Here is a 23881-nt window from a genome sequence, read left to right as displayed (position 1 = left end):
ACCCCTACCATTAAATTGTTGCACATTTCAATGAAAGAGACATACACTAGGCATTAGCGGCTACAATGTATTACGGATTTGGGGACAACTTTGTACCTGCCATTGCCCAGCACAACACGTTTCTCATCGTGATTGCAGCGCTATCATAGTGCGGATACAGAGCGCAACGACCAAATGAAAGTAAACAAAACCCTACGTTCGTCCTCGATAAGAATAACCTCAATTTACCTGTAACGTGTCCAAGAAAACACTCCGTCTGAATTTCCCTCGCCGTAACTCCATTTCAAGGGCTGAACCACGGGCAATCGTGGCTCTTGTTGTTTGAGTTCGACAAAACATTGCAAACTTGCGGGTTATAATCAAAAGACTTCTTGCTGTTTGAATCGTCCTATTGGTAGCGCGCTGGTGTGAAGATCCTTTTGGAAGTAGTTTATCCAGGTGCGCAACTACATCAACGTTTCTCGAAAGGACACAATTATGTTTAGGCTACTCTCAACTATTTTCCAACTACAAATAACAAACTATTCATAGAGGAATACTTACAGACTCCCTGCATCATTTCCAGAAAGCTCTAAATTCCCTGGTGTGCCCACTGTGTGTGACTCTGTGGTGCCTGACATAACTTTTGGACTATCCCAGTTGAGACCTCTACCGGTGATGTCTTGTTTAGCGCTGCATGTAAACAGGGATTCTGCCTTGTTCTGCTGGACCCGGTTTCCCGGTAGAGATGGAACTAAGGCTTACGAGTGTTTTAAAAACCTATAGGGTCGACATTAAAGAATAAAACAATCCACATCAAAATCCTTCTGTTTAAGTTAGAGATAGCCTATACAAAAAAAAACAAAGGACTGTATCTCTGCTACTTTCCACAGCAGATGTTACATAGGCGGATGTGGTAGATTGAGACTGAAGTCAGTACCACCGATGAGCCAACTTCTGTCTGTAGTATCCAAAAGGCTTGGGCTACAAACAAATTATAACTCCACTATGGAAAGGGGAGACATTCTCCATTTTGCTTCATAAGGTAGCCGGTACAGGTATCCAAAATGTAAAAAAAAATATGTATCGATTTCCTGAGCTTTCTTATATCTTCTAGATATGGGACAAACACTTCAAAACATTATACTGTATGATTTGCTATTTATGAATGCGTTATTAAATGCGTTTCTATGGGCTATAGCAGTAAAGGCCAAATTAAATATTTTATATATATTTTTTATATATATCTATCTTTGGAGGATACCTACATGGGTCCTAAACTTCAAAATCAAATAGGAAAATGATCCATAGTATGACCAACTTAAAACAATTCCATATGTTAGCTTAGTAAATAGACCCCCCCCCCCACACACACCCACCCCAACGGCTGAAGATGTAATATGCGTTTCCCAAAACACAACGCAGAGACAACGTACACTAAGTGCGTCGTTGAGGCACGTGTCGATGATAGGATTGAAAGAATGGCAGCCCTGCTCTCAGATCAGCTTTCTCCATAAAAATCTTACCTTAACATTAGAATTATTCCACAATACTGATGACGGATCAGCTCCTAGAGAGATATTAGCACCTATGGCTGCAAATATTGAGGGGGCTTATTCTATTGCTCACGCAATAATAATGTGCTAAATCAAGATTTGGCATGTCATTGTGCGCCTTTTAGGCTACACATCATGAAATATATTGAGGCAAAAAGGACTGCCAGTAGCCAAATAGGAAAATAAAACTCAATTCATTGAACATTAAATGTATTTCAATGTCACTGAAATATAGGCTTATGTAGCCTATACTGTAGGCAGTGTCACGACTTCAGCCGAAGTTTGTTCCTCTCCTTGTTCTGGCGACTCTCGGCAGTCGGTGTCGCAGGTCTACTAGCCATTGCCGATCCATTTTTCATTTCCAATTTGTTTTGTCTTTGTTTCTACACACCTGTTTTTCATTCCCCTAATTATTGTTAATGTATTTTTTCTGAGGTAGGCCTTGAAATACATCCACAGGTACACCTCCAATTGACTCAAATGATGTCAATTATCCTATCAGAAGCTTCTAAAGCCATTACATAATTTTCTGGATTTTTCCAAGCTGTTTAAAGGCACAGTCAACTTAGTGCATGTAGACTTCTGACCCACTGGAATTGTGATACAGTGAATTATAAGTGAAATAACTTGTCTGTAAACAATTGTTGGAAAAATTACTTGTGTTATGCACAAAGTATATGTCTTAACTGACTTGCCAAAACTATAGTTTGTTAACAAGAAATATGTGGAGTGATTGAAAAACAAGTTTTAATGACTCCAACCTAAGTGTATGTAAACTTCCAACTTCAACTGTACATTTACTTTGGGAGGGACATTTGTCTAGATCTTTCATGAGTGTCTATGTCTGACTTTCTAATAATGATGAATGTATTATGCCATGGTCTTCATGTAACCGCTGCCACCCAGTCTCTCTCAATTCAGAGCAGGATGTAGCCTCAACAGCACTCTGTAGGGTGGTGAATAGTTGACTCAAAGAGAAAGAAAGACAATAATTGAACAGTTTAGAACAACTGTATTTCTTTCAAAATGAAGGAGAAGCAAGAGAGAAATAAATATAGAGAGGTTGTCTTTTTTTCACTTTCAGTTTCACTTACTTAGCTATCAAATGCAGCTAGCTAGTTTAGCCTACTCAAACACCCTGCTCAAACAGAGGGATGATATGTTAGCTGGCTGGCTATAACTATCCAACACAACACTGGAACTCTTCCAAGTTTCGGAAAAGCTGACCACGACTCCATTTTGTTGATTCCAGCCTACAAACAGAAACTAAAACAACAAGCTCCCGCGCTCAGGTCTGTTCAACGCTGGTCCGACCAATCTGAATCCATGCTTCAAGACTGCTTCGATCACGCGGATTGGAATATGTTCCGCATTGCGTCCAACAACAATATTGACGAATATGCTGATTCGGTGAGCGAGTTCATTAGGAAGTGCATTGACGATGTCGTACCCACAGCAACGATTAAAACATTCCCAAACCAGAAACCGTGGATTGACGGCAGCATTCGCGTGAAACTGAAAGCGCGAACCACTGCTTTTAACCAGGGCAAGGTGACCGGAAGCATGACCGAATACAAACAGTGTAGCTATTCTCTCCGCAAGGCAATCAAACAGGCTAAGTCCCAGTACAGAGACAAAATCGAGTCGCAATTCAACAACTCAGACACAAGAGGTATGTGGCAGGGTCTACAGTCAATCACGGATTACAAAAAGGAAACCAGCCCCGTCGCGGACCAGGATGTCTTGCTCCCAGACAGGCTAAACAACTTTTTTGCCCGCTTTGAGGACAATACAGTGCCACTGACACGGCCCCCTACCAAAACCTGCGGGCTCTCCTTCACTGCAGCCGAGGTGAGTAAAACATTTAAACGTGTTAACCCTCGCAAGGCTGCAGGCCCAGACGGCATTCCCAGCCGCGTCCTCAGAGCATGCGCAGACCAGCTGGCTGGTGTGTTTACGGACATATTCAATCAATCCTTATCCCAGTCTGCTGTTCCCACATGCTTCAAGAGGGCCACCATTGTTCCTGTTCCCAAGAAAGCTAAGGTAACTGAGCTAAACGACTACCGCCCCGTAGCACTCACTTCCGTCATCATGAAGTGCTTTGAGAGACTAGTCAAGGACCATATCACCTCCACCCTACCGGACACCCTAGACCCACTCCAATTTGCTTACCGACCCAATAGGTCCACAGACGACGCAATCGCAACCACACTGCACACTGCCCTAACCCATCTGGACAAGAGGAATACCCATGTGAGAATGCTGTTCATCGATTACAGCTCAGCATTTAACACCATAGTACCCTCCAAACTCGTCATCAAGCTCGAGACCCTGGGTCTCGACCCCGCCCTGTGCAACTGGGTCCTGGACTTCCTGACGGGCCGCCCCCAGGTGGTGAGGGTAGGTAACAACATCTCCACCCCGCTGATCCTCAACACTGGGGCCCCACAAGGGTGCGTTCTGAGCCCTCTCCTGTACTCCCTGTTCACCCACGACTGCGTGGCCATGCACGCCTCCAACTCAATCATCAAGTTTGCGGATGACACTACAGTGGTAGGCTTGATTACCAACAACGACGAGACGGCCTACAGGGAGGAGGTGAGGGCCCTCGGAGTGTGGTGTCAGGAAAATAACCTCACACTCAACGTCAACAAAACAAAGGAGATGATTGTGGACTTCAGGAAACAGCAGAGGGAGCACCCCCCTATCCACATCGACGGGTCAGTAGTGGAGAAGGTGGAAAGTTTTAAGTTCCTCGGTGTACACATCACGGACAAACTGAATTGGTCCACCCACACAGACAGCGTTGTGAAGAAGGCGCAGCAGCGCCTCTTCAACCTCAGGAGGCTGAAGAAATTCGGCTTGTCACCAAAAGCACTCACAAACTTCTACAGATGCACAATCGAGAGCATCCTGTCGGGCTGTATCACCGCCTGGTACGGCAACTGCTCCGCCCACAACCGTAAGGCTCTCCAGAGGGTAGTGAGGTCTGCAGAACGCACCACCGGGGGCAACCTACCTGCCCTCCAGGACACCTACACCACCCGATGTCACAGGAAGGCCATAAAGATCATCAAGGACAACAACCACCCAAGCCACTGCCTGTTCACCCCGCTATCATCCAGAAGGCGAGGTCAGTACAGGTGCATCAAAGCAGGGACCGAGAGACTGAAAAACAGCTTCTATCTCAAGGCCATCAGACTGTTAAACAGCCACCACTAACATTTAGCGGCCGCTGCCAACATACTGACTCAACTCCAGCCACTTTAAAAATGGGAATTGATGGAAATTATGTAAAAATGTACCACTAGCCACTTTAAACAATGCCACTTAATATAATGTTTACATACCCTACATTACCCATCTCATATGTATATACTGTACTCTATATCATCTACTGCATCTTGCCATCTTTATGTAATACATGTACCACTAGCCACTTTAAACTATGCCACTTTATGTTTACATACCCTACAGTACTCATCTCATATGTATATACCGTACTCTATACCATCTACTGCATCTTGCCATGCCGTTCTGTACCACCACTCATTCATATATCTTTATGTACATATTCTTTATCCCTTTACACTTGTGTGTGTGTATAAGGTAGTAGTTGTGGAATTGTTAGGTTAGATTACTTGTTGGTTATTACTGCATTGTCGGAACTAGAAGCACAAGCATTTCGCTACACTCGCATTAACATCTGCTAACCATGTGTATGTGACTAATAAAATTTGATTTGATTTGAAGTTAAGGTAGGCTTTTGGTTTGACTATTAGCTATGCTGACTATGACGTTACTTTAGCTAATTTGGTGACAACGATGCGGTTTGGCTTGGAAAGGTTTTTTCGCCTGGTCACATTCAGCTGGTGTGTTGTGCATTGAAGTCCACAAGCGAAGGGGAGAGGTGAGATGAGGAGAGTGCATGGATGCAAGAAGGAATACAATGTTTCTGTTTGTTCACTCGTGATCAGGGGTGTATTCATTCCGCCGATTCTATTGAAAAACGTTTCTTAAAACGGAAGCAAACGGAACAAAACGGGGATAAACATACTTGAATTTGTCCAATAGACACTCTCATTTGCAACTGTTGACAAGAGTGTCACTGTCTGTCCATGTGTCACTGTCTCTCGACCTGTGTGCACCTACGTCGTAAACTTTCATTCATAGGCTAGGTTGTAACAACCTCATGATGGGTATGGGGATAATTTGAGTATCATGTAGTAGCCTAAATCTATCATTGTTACATTGAACTGGGTGAATGGAATATAAATGACAGTAATCCAATATGCTGTAATAGAAATAAGGCCATGCTCATGAAAAAAAATCGTCCTCCCTCATATTAAATAGCACTGACCGCTACTGATCGACAAACACATTAAAGGGAAAGGGGATACCTAGTCAGTTGCACAACTGAATGCATTCAACCGAAATGTCTTCCATATTTAACCCACTCCTCCAAATCAGCATTAACTCAGCACCTGGATTAAAAACTATTATTTAATACGTACAGAGGGATCTGTTAGTAGAAAAAGTATTTTATTAACAAAAAGTGAACGTGTTGGCTTTACATACCTTTTTTGTTGTTGTTGCAGTTGTACAGCCAATTTCTCGTAGTTCTACACATTTTGCCATGATTTATGCCATGTTAATATGATATCAGAGTGAGAGTGACTTACAAAATCAATGCGGCCCTGTCATGCCAAATAGTATCTCCCTGCCAAAAAGTATATCAGCATTAAGCATTAAGCTGATGGGTTGGCGCCCCCCCTTGGTTTGTGCTGTGGTGGAGATCTTTGTGGGCTATACTCGGCCTTGTCTCAGGATTGTAAGTTGGTGGTTGAAGATATCCCTCTAGTGGTGCGGGGGCTGTGCTTTGGCAAAGTGGGTGGGGTTATATCCTTCCTGTTTGGCCCTGTCCGGGGGTATCATCGGATGGGGCCACAGTGTCTCCTGACCCCTCCTGTCTCAGCCTCCAGTATTTATGCTGCAGTAGTTTATGTGTCGGGGGGCTAGGGTCAGTTGGTTATATCTGGAGTACTTCTCCTGTCTTATCCAGTGTCCTGTGTGAATTTAAGTATGCTCTCTCTAATTCTCTCCTTCTCTCTTTCTTTCTCTCTCTCGGGGGACCTGAGCCCTAGGACCATGCGTCAGGACGACCAGGCATGATGACTCCTTGCTGTCCCCAGTCCACCTGGCGTTGCTGCTGTTCCAGTTTCAACTGTTCTGCCTGCGGTTATGGAACCCTGACCTGTCCACCGGACGTGCTACCTTTCCCAGACCTGCTGTTTTCAACTCTTAATGATCGGCTATGAAAAGCCAACTGACATTTATTCCTGATTATTATTTGACCATGCTGGTCATTTATGAACATTTTGAACATCTTGGCCATGTTCTGTTATAATCTCCACCCGGCACAGCCAGAAGAGGACTGGCCACTCCTCATAGCCTGGTTCCTCTCTAGGTTTCTTCCTAGGTTTTGGCCTTTCTAGGCAGTTTTTCCTAGCCACCGTGCTTCTACACCTGCATTGCTTGCTGTTTGGGGTTTTAGGCTGGGTTTCTGTACAGCACTTCGAGATATTAGCTGATGTACGAAGGGCTATATAAAATAAACTTGATTTGATTTGATTTATATATATACAGTGGGGAGAACAAGTATTTGATACACTGCCGATTTTGCAGGTTTTCCTACTTACAAAGCATGTAGAGGTCTGTAATTTTTATCATAGGTACACTTCAACTATGAGAGACGGAATCTAAAACAAAAATCCAGAAAATCACATTGTATGATTTTTAAGTAATTAATTTGCATTTTATTGCATGACATAAGTATTTGATACATCAGAAAAGCAGAACTTAATATTTGGTACAGAAACCTTTGTTTGCAATTACAGAGATCATACGTTTCCTGTAGTTCTTGACTAGGTTTGCACACACTGCAGCAGGGATTTTGGCCCACTCCTCCCTACAGATCTTCTCCAGATCCTTCAGGTTTCGGGGCTGTCGCTGGGCAATACGGACTTTCAGCTCCCTCCAAAGATTTTCTATTGGGTTCAGGTCTGGAGACTGGCTAGGCCACTCCAGGACCTTGAGATGCTTCTTACGGAGCCACTCCTTAGTTGCCATGGCTGTGTGCTTCGTGTCGTTGTCATGCTGGAAGACCCAGCCACGACCCATCTTCAATGCTCTTACTGAGGGAAGGAGGTTGTTGGCCAAGATCTCGCGATACATGGCCCCATCCATCCTCCCCTCAATACGGTGCAGTCGTCCTGTCCCCTTTGCAGAAAAGCATCCCCAAAGAATGATGTTTCCACCTCCATGCTTCACGGTTGGGATGGTGTTCTTGGGGTTGTACTCATACTTCTTCTTCCTCCAAACACGGCGAGTGGAGTTAGACCAAAAAGCTCTATTTTTGTCTCATCAGACCACATGACCTTCTCCCATTCCTCCTCTGGATCATCCAGATGGTCATTGGCAAACTTCAGACAGGCCTGGACATGCACTGGCTTAAGCAGGGGGACCTTGCGTGCGCTGCAGGATTTTAATCCATGACGGCGTAGTGTGTTACTAATGGTTTTCTTTGAGACTGTGGTCCCAGCTCTCTTCAGGTCATTGACCAGGTCCTGCCGTGTAGTTCTGGGCTGATCCCTCACCTTCCTCATGATCATTGATGCCCCACGAGGTGAAATCTTGCATGGAGCCCCAGACCGAGGGTGATTGACCGTCATCTTGAACTTCTTCCATTTTCTAATAATTGCGCCAACAGTTGTTTCCTTCTCACCAAGCTGCTTGCCTATTGTCCTGTAGCCCATCCCAGCCTTGTGCAGGTCTACAATTTTATCCCTGATGTCCTTACACAGCTCTCTGGTCTTGGCCATTGTGGAGAGGTTGGAATCTGTTTGATTGAGTGTGTGGACAGGTGTCTTTTATACAGGTAACGAGTTCAAACAGGTGCAGTTAATACAGGTAATGAGTGGAGAACAGGAGGGCTTCTTAAAGAAAAACTAACAGGTCTGTGAGAGCCGGAATTCTTACTGGTTGGTAGGTGATCAAATACTTATGTCATGCAATAAAATGCAAATTTATTATTTAAAAATCATACAATGTGATTTTCTGGATTTTTGTTTTAGATTCCGTCTCTCACAGTTGAAGTGTACCTATGATAAAAATTACAGACCTCTACATGCTTTGTAAGTAGGAAAACCTGCAAAATCGGCAGTGTATCAAATACTTGTTCTCCCCACTGTATATATATTTTTTTTTTACTGCTCTAGGGATATAATTATTGCTTGGATAACCTTGTTTACAATTATGTATTGATTTTTTATCTTACATTTTTTCACTCTTTATGTGATGCACACTGCAGAGAACACTGGAGAAGAATTATCACAATGTTTGTTAATGTGTCAATTAATCCCTTAAGGGATGGTTTGCCAACTGGTGATTTGACACAAAAATAAAATGTAATTCATTCATTCATATTTACCTCCGCCTTCCTAGTCAGGTAGCTAGCCAGCCAGCTAGACAGCTAGCCAGCCAGACTGTTTTCTTTAGCTAACGTTAACTGGCTAGCTACTGTAATTTATTGAAGCTTTTTGTTTGTGTGTAGCTTGCGCTTCAATGGCATCCCTCAAGATTTTATTTTATCTTTTCAAGCAGGTGAAGTACTATGAAGGCATTAGAGGTCAACTGGCATGGCCGATTAATTACGGTCGATTTCAAGTTTTCATAACAATCGGTAATCAGCATTCTTGGACGCAGATTATGGCCGATTACATTGCATTCCAAGAGGAAACTGCGTGGCAGGCTGACCACCTGTTACGCGAGTGCAGTAAGGAGCCATGGCAAGTTGCTAGCTAGCATTAAACTTATCTTATAAAAAACAATCAATCTTCACATAATCACTAGTTAACTACACATGGTTGATGATATTACTAGGTTAGCTAGCTTGTCCTGCATTGCATATAATCAATGCGGTGCCCATTAATTTATCATCGAATCACAGCCTACTTCGCCAAACGGGGGATGATTTAACAAAAGCGCATTCGCTAAAAAAGCACAATCGTTGCACGAATGTACCTAACCATAAACATCAATGCCTTTATTAAAATCAATACACAGAAGAATATTTTTTTAAACCTGCATATTTAGTGAAAAGAAATTCATGTTAGCAGGCAATATTAACTAGGGAAATTGTGTCACTTCTCTTGCGTTCATTGCACGCAGAGTCAGGGTATATGCAACAGTTTGGGCCGCCTGGCTCGTTGCGAACAAATTTTCCTGAATTTTCCAGAATTATGACATAACATTGAAGGTTGTGCAATGTAACAGCAATATTTAGACTTAGGGTTGCCACCCGTTCGATAAAATACTGAAAGAATAAACTTTTTGTTTTTTTCGAAATAATAGTTTACGGATTTTCCATATTAATGACCAAAGGCTCATATTTCTGTTTATTATATTATAATTAAGTCTATGATTTGATATTTGATAGAGCAGTCTGACTGAGCGGTGGTAGGCAGCAGCCGGCTCGTAAGCATTCATTCAAACTTTACTGAGTTTGCCAGCAGCTCTTAGCAATGTTTGAACCACAGCGCTGTTTATGACTTCAAGCCTATCAACTCCTGAGATTAGGCTGATAATACTATAGTGCCTATTAGAACATCCAATAGTCAAAGGTATATTAAATACAAAATGGTATAGAGAGAAATAGTTGACGCATCATAATTCCTATAATAACTACAACGTAAAGCTTCTTACCTGGGAATATTGAATAACTGGGAATATTGAACCACCAGCTTTCATACATTCTGAGCAAGGAACTTAAAAGTTAGTTTTTTTACATGGCACATATTACACTTTTACTTTCTTCTCCAACACTGTGTTTTTGCATTATTTAAACCAAATTGATCATGTTTCATTATTGTCAATGGTGGGTGTAGCTGGTGCATGGAAGTCAGGCGCAGGTGAGCAGAGATGAGTGAACACGAAGCACTTTACTGAGTCAAATAGTAAGACCAGAACACAACAGCGTCACCAAAACCAAATGCCCAAAACATGTAAGGCAGCACAAAGTACCACAAACAAAGTACCGGCAACAAACAAACAAAAAACACAAGTACACATAAAACCCGGTGCTAACCAGCCGGAAGCGTGCCAACTTCGACAATAAACAATACCCCACACAGACATGGAGGGAACAGAGGGCTAAATACACATAGTAATTATGAGGAGACATAAACCAGGTGTGCAGGAAAACAAGACAAAACAAATGGAAAATGAAAGGTGATGGCTAGAAAGGGTGATGGCTAGAAGACCGGTGACGTCGACCGCCAAACGCCGCCCGAACAAGGAGAGGGACCGACTTCGGCGGAAGTCGTGACAATTATTTATTTGAGACTAAATAGATTTTATTTATGTATTATATTAAGTTAAAATAAAAATGTTCATTGTTCATTCCGTATTGTTGTAATTGTCATTATTACAAATATATCAAAAAATTGGCCGATTAATCGGTATAGGCTTTTTTTGGTCTTCCAATAATCGGTATCGGCGTTGAAAAATCATAATCGGTCGACCTCTAGAAGGCACCACTAATCTCGACAGGAGGCACAACATTCAGAGAAATGTACAATTCAGGGTAACGTTAAGCATTTAACTTCTATTAGATAATTGGACAGATTTAGCTATGCACAACCATTTTTCAACAACCATTTACCATCTAGCTAGTTGGTCATCTACATGTTGCTAGCTATACATATAGTTATATGTCTGTCATATTGAGATATCTAGCTATAAGTTAAACCTGACCAATCAAATGGAGATGGTGTGAGCAATTATGGTAATTCCAAATGCCCTTAACTAGGTGTCTTCGCTAGACAGAAACAGACAGAGAGAGAGAGGGGTGGAGAGCGAGGAGGAAAGTGAGAAATAAAGGATGAAAGTGAGAGTGGTGGGAAGAGAGTGGAAGATGGAGAGAGAGATGGAGAGAGAGAAACAGAGAGAGAAAGACAGCAGCGCAAATATATTTAGACTTGAGTATTTCAACAGCTCGTCTCTCCCAACTTGTTAGGCAATCACATGTACCTACGGGGGAAGAATGGCCAGTCACACAGGAGGGTGATTTTTTTACTAAGGAGGAGGCGGAGGAGGCCTGCTGACTGAGATGCATGCTGGAGTGAAGCGCATGATTGCCAAAATCAACCTAAATCAAAATCAACCTGACGTGGAATTGCCAAGGTGGACAGCTACAATTTACAATGTTTTTTGTTTTTCCATGGTACATAATCAGACATATTTCAATATCTTACATTGTCAATTGATATCGCTTTCCTACCCCCTCCTCCAGGTTTGGATGAATGGACCAACCAGACCCTCAAGACTGCCATGGGCAAGTCCCTTGATGGGTACCAGGAACAGTGGGAGAACAACCTGAAGGTAATTCTCTTTGCACACAACAACAGCATCCAGGCCTCCACCGGGTACGGACGGGAGCCGCAGATGTTGACTGAGGTAAACAATGCAATTGTATATACAATTATTGCATTAATGTAGTCTTTCAAATTTGTGATTGACTTAATGTTGCTGTTTGTCTAGTGCTATTTTTGTATAACGTACTTTCAGATCACTGAAACCCCACCTGACGTGGTGGAAATTGTCAAACCAGATCAGAAAACATTCAAGGATCACCTTTAGGCACGGACTGAGAAGGATGTGGAGGGTTTTGACCAGGTAAAAATGATTGTCTGCTGCTAATCTATTTTCTGGCCCTCTAAGAGATATGTAAGAAATCTATTTGTAATATGAAATATAATTGAATTTATTCCTGTTATCAATCAAGGTGAGACTGAACATCGACAAGGTGCAGGAGAAAGAGAAGGAGAGCTACTGGAGAAGAATGTCACGACTTCCGCCGAAGTCGGTCCCTCTCCTTGTTCGGGCGGTGTTCGGCGGTCGACGTCACCGACCTTCTAGCCATCACTGATCCATTTTTAATTTTCCATTGGTTTTGTCTTGTCTTCCTTCACACCTGGTTCCAATCCCATCAATTACATGTTGTGTATTTAACCCTCTGTTTCCCCTCATGTCTTTGTCGGAGATTGTTTGATTGTGCTAGTATGTGTTGGTGTGCGACGGGTTCTGTACCCACTTTAGTTATTTTATATATTTTGGTTTTGGAGTTTGATCAGCACTTATTAAACGACTCCGTTTATACCAAGTTCCTGCACCTGACTTCCCTGCCACCAACACGCACCCATTACAAAGAATCAAGAAGGGGACCAAGTGCTTCGACATCCAGGCAAATTACTTTGATTAGAAGAAGGACGAAAGGAAGGCGAGACCTGGGAAACCTCACTGCTCTTTCGCTCCTAGCTGGAGTCACCATCTGTTAAGGTGAATATAAAAAATCTCAGATAATTATTTGCATTTGCACACAAAATAACCTGAAGCTAGTTTTAGTTTCCCTAACACTGATATTTCTCTCGGTCTTCCTAGGGTTACCTCGGTGGAAGCCAACAATCTTCAGTTGGAGCAGTTAGACGGTGGACCACTGAAAGCCCTGACGCCCAAAACACTTTGGTAAAGCCCAATAGAGAAAATATGTTAAGCTTTGGTTGACTTTTGAGAAAGCAAGAAGTGGTAGTTAAGCTGAGCTTATAAAAATGTACCTCTTCAATTTACCTCTCCAAATGACTTTAGGACCATTGACTGTCTGAGCCCCCCAGGAGGTATCCAATCCACCAGAACCAGTGAGTTCTGATCAGTCTGATTCTCTGAGTCAGAACAGCTTGGAGGTAGGCTATGCCTTCCAAAACGGTTGAAAAGTACATGCCTCCCATTTATAACATTGCACTAATCCATCAAATGTTCTCACAGTAAAGTGTAACTTGTGTGTTTGCTTGTTTACTTCTCTGTCTCCTACCCTGTTCCCCTCTGCTTCTGTTCTCCGGGACCTAGGGGTTCTGCCTAACACCCAGACGTGGATTCACCTGATGTACTCCATTACCAACCACCCTCCAACTTTTCATTACATCATCTACTGTTATTGTCATGTTGTCATTACCTGCTAAGAACATTTTCTTGCTCTATCATACTGGGCACATAATATGTGAGATACAAAGATTAACTAAAACACTAGCACACTCAGAACAAAGAGAGCAGCAGTGCTTGGACTTTGCAGTCTCCTTCTCCAGTCCCAATTCCAAGACTGGCTTCCTGTTGAGAATAAGTGGCAGGCAGAACCTCCCACCCACACAGCAACCACTCTATATGCCACACACCAGAATTCAGTATTTTAGTCTGATTGCCATGTGAATGTACAACAAATCTGTGAAAATAAATTAATGACAACTGTACCCCCCAAAAAATCTAAGTTTAGATATTAAAGGTTGGCCAGGTTGGTTTTCACAGCTGTTTCACAAGGTGTTTCATTAATGTACGTTGTACGGTATCCTTTGATGCTATTTATTAGTTTCTCATTATGCATTGCTGTATCCTAGTACCTACAATAGATATATTTAACCACATGTGTGTACTAATGAGCTATGCAAGATGGAACAAAATGAATCATAATATAGGACTACTGAAATTATATTCAGTGTAGATAAGGCTGGTTAAAATAAAAACATGACATCCAGATAAGACAGTGTATGAATCGAATGGATTTGCATATGGAGTGGAAATTAGCTGACTTTGTGATCTTTAAAGTTAAGTAAATTAATGTGTCAAGCAGATTACACGTTTTCTTTGCTATTTCTGAAAAGTAGCAACGGCTAAGAAATGGATTTCATGTTGTGATGTTAACAAGGTAGCCAAAAGGAGTTTGAAGTAAAGTTTTCATTTTATTAACTAAACAAAACAAGTTTAAACAGCAAAATTGTCGAGGACGAGGAAATCAGCCTTGTTTGCATACCAGGGATGAAAAGAATGTGATTTAGGCGGTAATGAGATACAAAATCAGAATCATTAGGTCATCACACCGTTGATATGGCAACGGACGCTAATAGTTTATCGAATCCCATTGTGACGCAGGGGGGACACACTTTTTGTCATGACAGCCCCCTTGAGGTCAGGGCCTCTGGGCAAGTGCCCTGCATGCCCAGTCGGTAATTCAGCCATGATTATTACACTCATTGAATGCAAGGGAAGCCAGCGAGCATTTGGCCTCCCCTGATTAAAAAAAGTATAAAATAATAGCCAATCAGAGTTGAGCTAAACTGAGTGAGCTCAACTGTGAATGGTCCTGGCGCACCCCCAAAAAATGTCAAGGGAAGCCAGTTTGGATTTGGCTTCACACCAATCACATCAAAAGCAAAACGTAATTGTCAGAAACAACTTGAATTGTTTAATCTCGTTGTATCATTGTCATCCGGTGGCTAGCTAGCTAAAATTTGCCTTTTCCTAAATTAGCCATGAATGGAGATAGGGATTTGGACTTGTGGTTTTACTTAATTCTCTGCACTGGCCAATGATTATAAAGGCGATTCTGATCCAAACATAAATTCATACATTGTGCCCCTGGCCTGAGACGATGGAAGTTCAATATGTAGCTAGATGTAGCAGGCTAATGTTAACTACCTGGCTCATCGTTGCCCATGAAAGGAAGTTAGGCTAGTGAGCAAGTATGTTAGCCAGGTAACCCAGGACAACAAAAACTCAAAGCGTGTACTGTATGACAGAGTTATAGACCGTTTTGGCAACATGAAAGAGGAGGATGGCATTGGCGTTTCTCTATAAGTAGGTCTAGGGTGAGTGAACATGTTTTTTCTACTTACACATACACACATAAAGAGATATCAGAACCATGGACAGCCACATCATACTTATCTTATGTTGATTGGACTAAATCATTTTTGGTATATTTTAGTTGTCACAGTATTACACTAAGCATAGGTGATTTGATGATGTTGAAATGTTGAAGTTGAAATCGTGCTAGAATAGTGGAGGCAGCTCCTGTTTTCTTTGCAACTTGTGGTAACTCTCCATGGTTCTAAATCAATAGTTGTTTCGGAAACATTAACTTGCTTGACCATGCTGTAGGTCATGTAACTGTTTGTTACATGCAATGTTTTGTGGACTTCATTGGACAGAGATTACTCTCCTGTTAGTGATGAAACAAAGGTGTGGTTGAATTTATTCTGCCACTGTCTTCTTACTGTCTCAGCCTTAGGCCTATATAGCACAGTGGCAAGGCATATAAACAAACTGGTTATAGAGAAAATGCAATTGTCACAACACAGGTTGTAATAGTTTTTTTCTGGCTTCCCCAGTGATTTTACCCATGCACTGTTACTGGTCACTGATCTTACCGTGTGCTTCGCGGTGTGAGCTTCCTGTTTGACGCTTGCTCTGCCCCCTTCTATGATGTTTTTGATCATGTGGTTTCTCTGCAGGGGATTAGCAACAATAGTTTTGATTTTCTCTTGTGAGACCAAGAAATAAATGCATCAGGATTAAGCTGTCCAACTTTCTGAATTCACCCTACTGCTTCCCACTTAAGCATAATTTATTCACATCACTTTACTTTAATAGAATATTTAAGTTGTGTATGTGACATCTTTTTTATTTTATGACTTTATTATTTAATTCCAAGTGCGGTCTGACAAATTCACAATTTTAGTAGTTTTCAGACATTTCAAGCCACATTTCAAACCACCTTCGTAGCTTTTCCAAGCTGAGGCAGACCCTCTGCACTCCTTGCTGAGGCAGACCCCTTGAATTGCTCATTGTCAGGAAAGGGGCTTACTTACAGCTATCCTATGCCTGACTCTGGGCCCACATCGGGGAACCAAGACGTTGTCCAACCCTAGCTCCCCCCATGATATTGGCCCAACCCAGATTACCCTTAGTCTGGCTTTCTGACTTTGTGATCCCTCTGCTCTCTGATGGGCAATTCTCATTGCAACGGTCTCCTCCTATCTCGATCACACACACACACACACAATAAACAGCAGTGACCGCTGAGAGTCATACACAGAGGCAACCGTTGGTACAACGGGTACAAAATGTCAGTGATAGAACACATACAAGAAGACAATCACATAGCTGTGAGCAAAGCCTAGAGAACAGCTGGGGGCATGATGGCATAGTCTAAAATAGGAGACAATATTCCTCTCTCATCTCAACCACAGAATCTCTCCCTCACACACACGCGCGAGTAGAAAAAAACATCCACATGGCCTCCAGAGGGGAAATATGAGAGCTAGCACATTACACTTACTATAATGACATGGCTTTTTATGTACTACTACAGTATGTAGTACTATATGCATATACTGTACATGCCCTTTATATTTTGACTCCAATTTATTGTGGATTAGTCCTTTGGGATGTAACTAGAGAAGTAATGACCCTTTAATGATGTGAAAGGATTTATGTGTATCAAGGTATAAAGAGGATAAAGCAAAATAGAAATGAAACGTTTGCGTTACGTCTAAGCCCAGAGGACGTACAGTACCATTACATAAAACAATTATTCTTCTCTTGATATTAACCAAAAATCCAACAATGTACAACCTCCAACCAACGTGTATACCCTGCAAAGGGATATCAAAATTAACTTAGCCTAGACATCAGTAGATCTGAAATGAATGGATACTGGGAATTTGGTGAAAACTCCATCAAAGGGATAGGTGGAACTGTGGCCATATTGCTTATGCAATCCTTTCATTTTTCACAAGTGTCCTGGAGAAAGGGCTGGGGCAATGGGTTGTTGATTTCGGATATGTTGTATGGTATAACGTATTGTGGTCGAGTATTTCAGGCCTAAACCTCTTCCCCTCCTGGTAGAGATAGTGCCAGGGCAGAGGGACTACGTTTGGCCTCCCCCAGCCCAAGGTCTTGGTAATCCTATTTTGGCGTTGATGTTATACTCGGGGTGCATTCATTAGTGCACACTGTAGCAAACAGTTTTGCAACAGAAGATGTTTCCAATGAAAACTGCTTTCTTATCAGGCAGATTCAGGTAGGTCCCTCCCAGTTTCATCCCGTTTGCTTCCAAGTGAATACACCACAGCTTTAGAAGCTTCTCTCATCAGGGAGCAAAGAGGACAGTTGTGAAACAAAGAGATGGATAGGAGTGTCTTATTACAGATTATGGTCGGTATATGTGTATGAGATGTTGCTGGGAAACATTGAAAATAGGTTGCAAAACATCACTCACAAATTGACCTTTAGTTGATCAATTGACATGACAGAATGATGTCATGCTTTAATGTAAGCAGGAACATCGAAACAATTGCTGTAACTTTACTTCTTCAGTGTGTACAGGACTACCCTGCCGTCTACTGGGGAAGAATGGTTACTGCGGCAGGTAGCCTAGTGGTTAGAGCGTTGGACTAGTAAGCGAAAGGTTGCAAAATCGAATCCCCGAGCTGACAAGGTAAAAATCGGTCGCTCTGCCCCCGAACAAGGCAGTTAACCCACTGTTCCTAGGCTGTCATTGAAAATAAGAATTTGCTCTTAACTGACTTGCCTAGTTAAATAAAGGTAAAATATACCAAAGCTGATCTATCATATTGACAAGATAGTCGAGCGGCAACTCTAACAATGGAAAAACATGTCCTCAAAGATGGAGGGAGGAGGCGAGATCAGGACCATTCTAGCCAATGAGAGGAAATACAGGCACAACTAAGTTGTTTATCTCAAAGTTAACAGAATGCCAGAATGGACCATTTTTTTAATAGGCCAATTCAGCTCGCTTTGCCTCATCCTCTCTGATCGTACGATCTCGCAAGCCCTGTATCTCAATGCCCTCAACAAATATAAAGAACGAAACGTCGTAACTTTCCATGTGCGAGATCAACTAATTGAATATTCACATGTATTAAACAGAATAAAAGGTCACATTGTAACAGCAAATTGTGAGCTAAGATCCTTTATTTGGGTTTATTTACAAAGAATACAAAACTTAACCCCCGAAACACATGGAGGCTTTGAAACAAAGAGTTCATTCACACACGTCACAATTCATTCACAGCACTCCAGTCCTCTGCATCTGGGATGGAGACAAACACCTAGGACCCGCAGCAGAACACAAAGGTCATTCTTTTCGTGGCGGGATGAACACAAACGCTTTGAAGATATTAGTTGACGGTTTGTCTGAAATGGCAAGATAATTATGTTCTTTCCACAAAGTGGCAATCGAAACATCGGAGGCTCATGCAAGTCGGTCAAGAAAGAATTCAATGGAACCCTTTCCGAGCAGGTAATGGCTACAACACAATAAAAAAAACACTAAAGTAAGTCAGCTTAGTAAATGACTAAAAAACTCCTATTTATAATTTATTTACCAGGTAAGGACGAAGTCCCCTTCTTCACTTGTGGTGAGCCTTCTTTCCAGCAGCTTCTTTGCGGCCTTGCTTTAACCCCTATAACGGAAAAGAAAAGAAGCAACTTAGGCACAGACTTCCTTTTGCGTCGGAAAACCCGTTTACACCTGGTATCGAACTAAAAATGTATTTCCGATCAATCTTCACGCGATCCATGGAACCGTGCTCCAGAATCGTCAAGTTTTAATGTCAAGTTTTAATGTCACATGCACAAGTACAGTGAAATGCTTTTCTTGCCAGCTTTAACCCCAACAACGCAGTAATGAATAACAATGTAATACTAAAAATAACAAAAAGGTAGAACAAAAACAAACCAGAGATATAAAATAAGAACAGAACGTGTGTCCATGTAGATGCCCCTATGCGTATTAGACAGTGAATTATTCAACTTAACCATCAGTAATAAGCAATTCCTGTCTCATCTACAGCATGCAAGACATGATGCGGATGGCATGTAACTGTACCAGGTAGTATCCGGTGTGGTATCCACTCATGTACCAGGCGATCAGCATACTTCCCAAGGCCTCATCGTCCTCTCCGTCTGGACTCATGGGGGGAGGGGGAGGGATCATCTGACAAGAGACAAAACAACCATGTTCAGACTGGTGCATCTTTCAGAAATGTACCGGCGACACTGCTCAATAAGCGCCATACGATATGAGAATAGAGTCTGATCTCTACAGGCAACAGTTCAAATGCCAGAGAATATTTCTGTGCTCTAGAATCTACCTTACCGGTGGCCCAGAGGCCATCATGGGAGGCCATCCCGGAGGGGCAGGCCCGGAGGCCCCAGGTCGTCTAGAGTCTCCCTGTAGACAGAACAACACTCTTCAATATGCACACTCCGTTGTCAAATATAGGATTTATTCCATCCACACATACAAGATGTCAAGTTTCAAATGCCACCTCTGCCCGTCAAGCAACTTCCAAATGAAAGTTAAAGCAAAAGTGCACCAAAATGTGTTGGTGCTTTTCGTACGTTAAGAAGTAATGCACGGATGAATAGTGACTGACAACCTACAATTAGGGTCTACTTACCGTTCTGAAGCCAGGCATGGGAGGGGGACCTGGGGGAAAGCCAGGGAAACCTGGACCCCACATCGGAGGTACTTTGGGGGATTTGGATTTGGGTTTAGAGCGTGGCGCGTGACTGTGAGGCTGTGGGGCGGACGACCTATCGCTCTCCTTTGTCGAAGACTCTGCTTCTTTAACCTGCATTACAGAGAGAGAAATAAGAACACTCCAAAAAATGTCCCCATTCAAAAGGAATTGAGGTCTGACTTCTATGCCTAAATCACTTCTCTCCAATCTGTGAACGGAAACTGAGTTCACCATTCTATTTCACGTGCAGTAAAAACAGAATGGTGAATGCAGCGATCAGGCTAGTTCCACCAGGCTAACCGTCCATTCTCTTCAGTAGTTACAAAACCAATCATACACCTAGGGTCATCTTTACAAACATCCTTAACGTACCTTGTCGGGGGCTTCCTCCTCTACCTCGGAGCTCTCAGTCAGAAGGTCTCGGAGGTTCTGCTCCTCCTCGTTCCCATAGTCTGTGAACACAACTATACAGGTGCCCCTCTTGTCGTCTATGGAGGAGATGGTGGCAGCGTAAAGCTTGCCGTCTTCAGACCAGTAGGCACAGCAGGGCTCGCCGACTTGCCACTGCAACACGATAATTGTGGTACATCTGTCAGGCTAGACCCTTTCATTTAACAGTATTTGTATTATTGGGCAGTACCTACCTCTTTATCGGAAGGAGCACCGCTTCTCTTTCTGCTGCGGTTCTTTTTGTGGTTTTTCCGTTTCTTGCCAGGGTTGTCTTTCTTTGAGATTGTCGTGTCCTCCTCATCCTTCAGGGCAGTCTGACAGTCAAGATCAATGGTGAAAAAAGTATCATGACGTCAGAGGGATAACAGAACATTTTCAAGGATACTTTTCTGAGATGCTACTTTAGGAGACGTGTTTGCCTACCATAATGCACAAACCGTAGCTGTGTAATGGCATGATACCGATGCATGTTTCTCAACCCAATTATCAATCCATATGAGGAAAATAAGAACACAGTCAACAGAATGCTATAACAACACTGTAGAGGCACCTTAAATGACGCAACTGCTTTGTCGTAGGCCTTTATCAGTGCAGTGTCATCCCAGATGTCAGAATCATCACTCTAGGAGAAAAATACAATTAGATTAATCATCTGAGAAACTTAGAGTAAGAACGTTATTTATAATAAGGGTTACATGGAGAAACCGGTTGTAGGTTCGCAGACCACCGTGGACAACAGTAGGGGTGGAAAGATCTCCTTTATAGTAAAAAGCATCGCATGAATCTATCATCGTATTTGCAGGTTCGAGAAATCGAGGTATAGGCGTGCGTGTTCATCTTATATTTCTCCGACGCCAAATCAGTGTGCCTTGTTTGCAACGAAGCTGTCCCTGTTTGCAAATAATTCAATCTGAGAAGTCATTAAGGATATGAGTAAGCACTTTCAAAAGTTAGACCTACCAGACAGAGAAGGCCTACCAGACAGAGTAGGCTTACCAGACAGAGAAGGTCTACCGACGCAGAAAAATGCCAACTTTAACTGCTGGCTACTCTTCTTCCGTGGCGTAACCCAACGAGAGAAGGTGTCAAGTGTTTCCCTAAAAGCTCTCTTTAATCAATTGGTAGTGAACCAAATTAAATTACTTTCCAAGCAAAGCCTATTTTTTTGTTTCCTCTGCTATCAAAGGTTGTATCTCAGCCTCTGAATGTCAAAGAAACAAAACAATGCTATTCCCGTATGCATCAGTCACGTCTTTCCCCGGCGGGTCTCATAGACTAGACGTAACACAGTAAATGTAAATCAGGGATACTCAAATTAGCGTGATATGTTACAGTTGGTATGGTTACATAAGTTAGAAGGTTCCTTCATGTAAAATCCACCCAAACCCACTCATTCCTTTAATTTAGGGTGTTGAATAACACTAATATGCGAGAACAGTATTTTTTGTGAACAAATGTTTCAATTTGACATTATAATATGGTTGGTAGCAAAACAGAAAATCGTTGTGGAAATCTGTTGCAGCTCAAGCCGACTACAAAATCTACAATGCAATGCTCTCTATGGGCATGTAACGTAGCTAATTACATGACCTACTTCTCAAATAGGATGAAATAGGATCCAACACAAAGCCCTCTTGTTGTTAGTAAAGTATAATTAAAATGAAGATGGTTGAAATGAATTTAGCCGACTCCAATTTGCTTACTTTCAGCACCATGAGCTGTCCATTTCAGATGGATTGTGCAGTGATGCTGATTGAATCTTCAGCACCAAAATGTATGTTACTTACATCTGGCTTATTGTGAGGTCATTAACTCAGAAAAATACAAAAATACACAGAAAAATACAAAAATACAAAAATGGGTAATAAACATATTGTTTTTAATACAAAACTATTATAGTAGTAGCGAGCTCTCAAAGTTGACCTCGGGTCCTCCATCTCATCGTTGCGCTCTCCTTCTCAAACTGAACAGAACATAGATAGTGCATAGGCCTAATGACATATTTTGGGGGGGAAGAAACCTTTGACTCTCCTCCTGAACTGCCACCATAGGACTATACAGCACAGCCATGAGTTAGGCAGCACACAACAAGTTGTTGATAAGTAAGAGCAGATTGGAATATCCATAGCAGTGTAATGCAGCCCAGTTGTATTTACACCATCCCAGCAGCTATCTTATAAATATAAATTTGCGCTGTGCTTCTCCGAGCATGCACTTCGTAGCCTATAGATCATTTCATTGAGACCACACTAAATAGCCTATAGGCGCAATTGATATCGCGCCCCGCGGAGAATCAGAGATGAGGGGCAGCATCTGGCACACATCGATATATAGCCTCATAAGCAACTCATTCTAAAACACTGAGAAATATTGAAATTTAATAAATTATAAATTACATGACCCTCCCCTTGACTGAAATTGAAAAAGCATGACCCTGCCCCATTTTCCTCCAGGTACGCATTCTGTACATTTCGATCCATCCCTTACATTATGCTTTCTACTTGCTAGCCAATATTCCATCTAGCTTGTCGTGATGCACTGCTCAATATTCATAGCTGCATAATAAATGTGTCATAACTAGGTGGCCAAGCTAACTAGCAGGTAATTGCTAGATAGTAAAACATATCCAATGCTATGTGACCTTCCTGGTTCCCGCTAACTACATTTGGAATTGGCCATCAGTCTTTTTAGTGACTGCTGCTGGCATATCAACTGGCAATCTGACTTGTTCCCACTAACACCAAAGATTATGAAAATTAACCCTACATCTGTGCTGCTAACACTAATAGTCCGGTGCTATCGAGTAGCTCGCTATCTATCTCACGTTAGCTAGGTGGCTAACTTAGTTGGTATCTAGCGAATCTGCAACCATTAGCTTAAATTCAACAATAGCTACTAGTTAGCAAGCCAATCTACGCAGTTATCTACTTACTGAGTAACTATATAAATTATAACTTACTTGTCCAGCTCCACGAGCAAAAAGCATATCTTTACACCCATTTGCCATGAATACGCAGAAATGTGGCTGCTCTCACAGCTTTGATTGTTGGGTTTTTACTGAAGCGAAGTAACGTGCGTCGCTGACGTTCCTAAATAATGATGACGTTAAAAAGCTGCGACAAAATTGGTGGCACGTTGGCTTGACAACGAACTGACGTCCCTCTGTCCACAAATACTTTTGTTTACATTTGCTGTCAGGAAGGAAATAAAAAGAAAAACAAGATATACATTTGCTGGCAAGTCGTGATTTGTCGGCAAAAAAAATGATAGATCCAGCTTTAAGTTCGTTGGATGCTCAGGTTGTCTTGGCTGCGCCCAGCTATGCGTCTATACTAAAAAATGCATTCTTAAACCTTCCCTGTACCTATGTTTGTCCTCTGTTGATGCGCGCCTTTGTTTGCTGAAATCCATACTTTTTAATAAAACGTTAATCAATTACAACCGCTGAGAGTTTCCCTG

General features: G+C 42.1%; 2 protein-coding genes across 5 annotated transcripts in view; both read right to left on the bottom strand.

Moving 5' to 3' along the window:
- Positions 1-786, bottom strand: part of LOC139545774 (rhotekin-like) — a 144836-nt gene extending 144050 nt beyond the window's left edge. Inside the window, exon 1 of one of the 3 annotated variants that reach the window (XM_071353932.1) lies at positions 229-786. In XM_071353932.1, coding sequence (XP_071210033.1) covers positions 229-339 — 111 coding nt within the window. In that variant the 5' untranslated portion in view covers positions 340-786. The remainder of the gene's footprint in view (positions 1-228) is intronic. The other 2 variants (XM_071353936.1, XM_071353935.1) reach the window with 2 other exon arrangements.
- A 17615-nt stretch (positions 787-18401) lies between these two features.
- Positions 18402-23575, bottom strand: LOC139545773 (survival motor neuron protein 1-like). 2 transcript variants are annotated; one of them, XM_071353931.1, is made up of 9 exons: positions 23382-23575; positions 20973-21044; positions 20617-20736; positions 20345-20536; positions 19910-20083; positions 19606-19680; positions 19336-19443; positions 18833-18910; positions 18402-18556 (listed from the first exon to the last, which is right to left on the bottom strand). In XM_071353931.1, the coding sequence occupies exons 1-8, from the start codon at positions 23427-23429 to the stop codon at positions 18857-18859; spliced, it is 843 nt and encodes a 280-aa protein (XP_071210032.1). In that variant the 5' UTR covers positions 23430-23575; the 3' UTR covers positions 18402-18556; positions 18833-18856. The 2 variants fall into 2 exon arrangements, with proteins under 2 accessions (XP_071210032.1, XP_071210031.1); XM_071353930.1 differs by having other exon boundaries at positions 18402-18641; positions 23382-23524.
- Positions 23576-23881: the final 306 nt, after the last annotated feature.

Source organism: Salvelinus alpinus, chromosome 19 (assembly GCF_045679555.1).
Source record: "Salvelinus alpinus chromosome 19, SLU_Salpinus.1, whole genome shotgun sequence".
Lineage (NCBI taxonomy): Eukaryota > Metazoa > Chordata > Actinopteri > Salmoniformes > Salmonidae > Salvelinus > Salvelinus alpinus.
The sequence above is the reverse complement of the archived record's forward strand: the minus strand, read 5'-3'. Positions and strand labels throughout refer to the sequence as shown.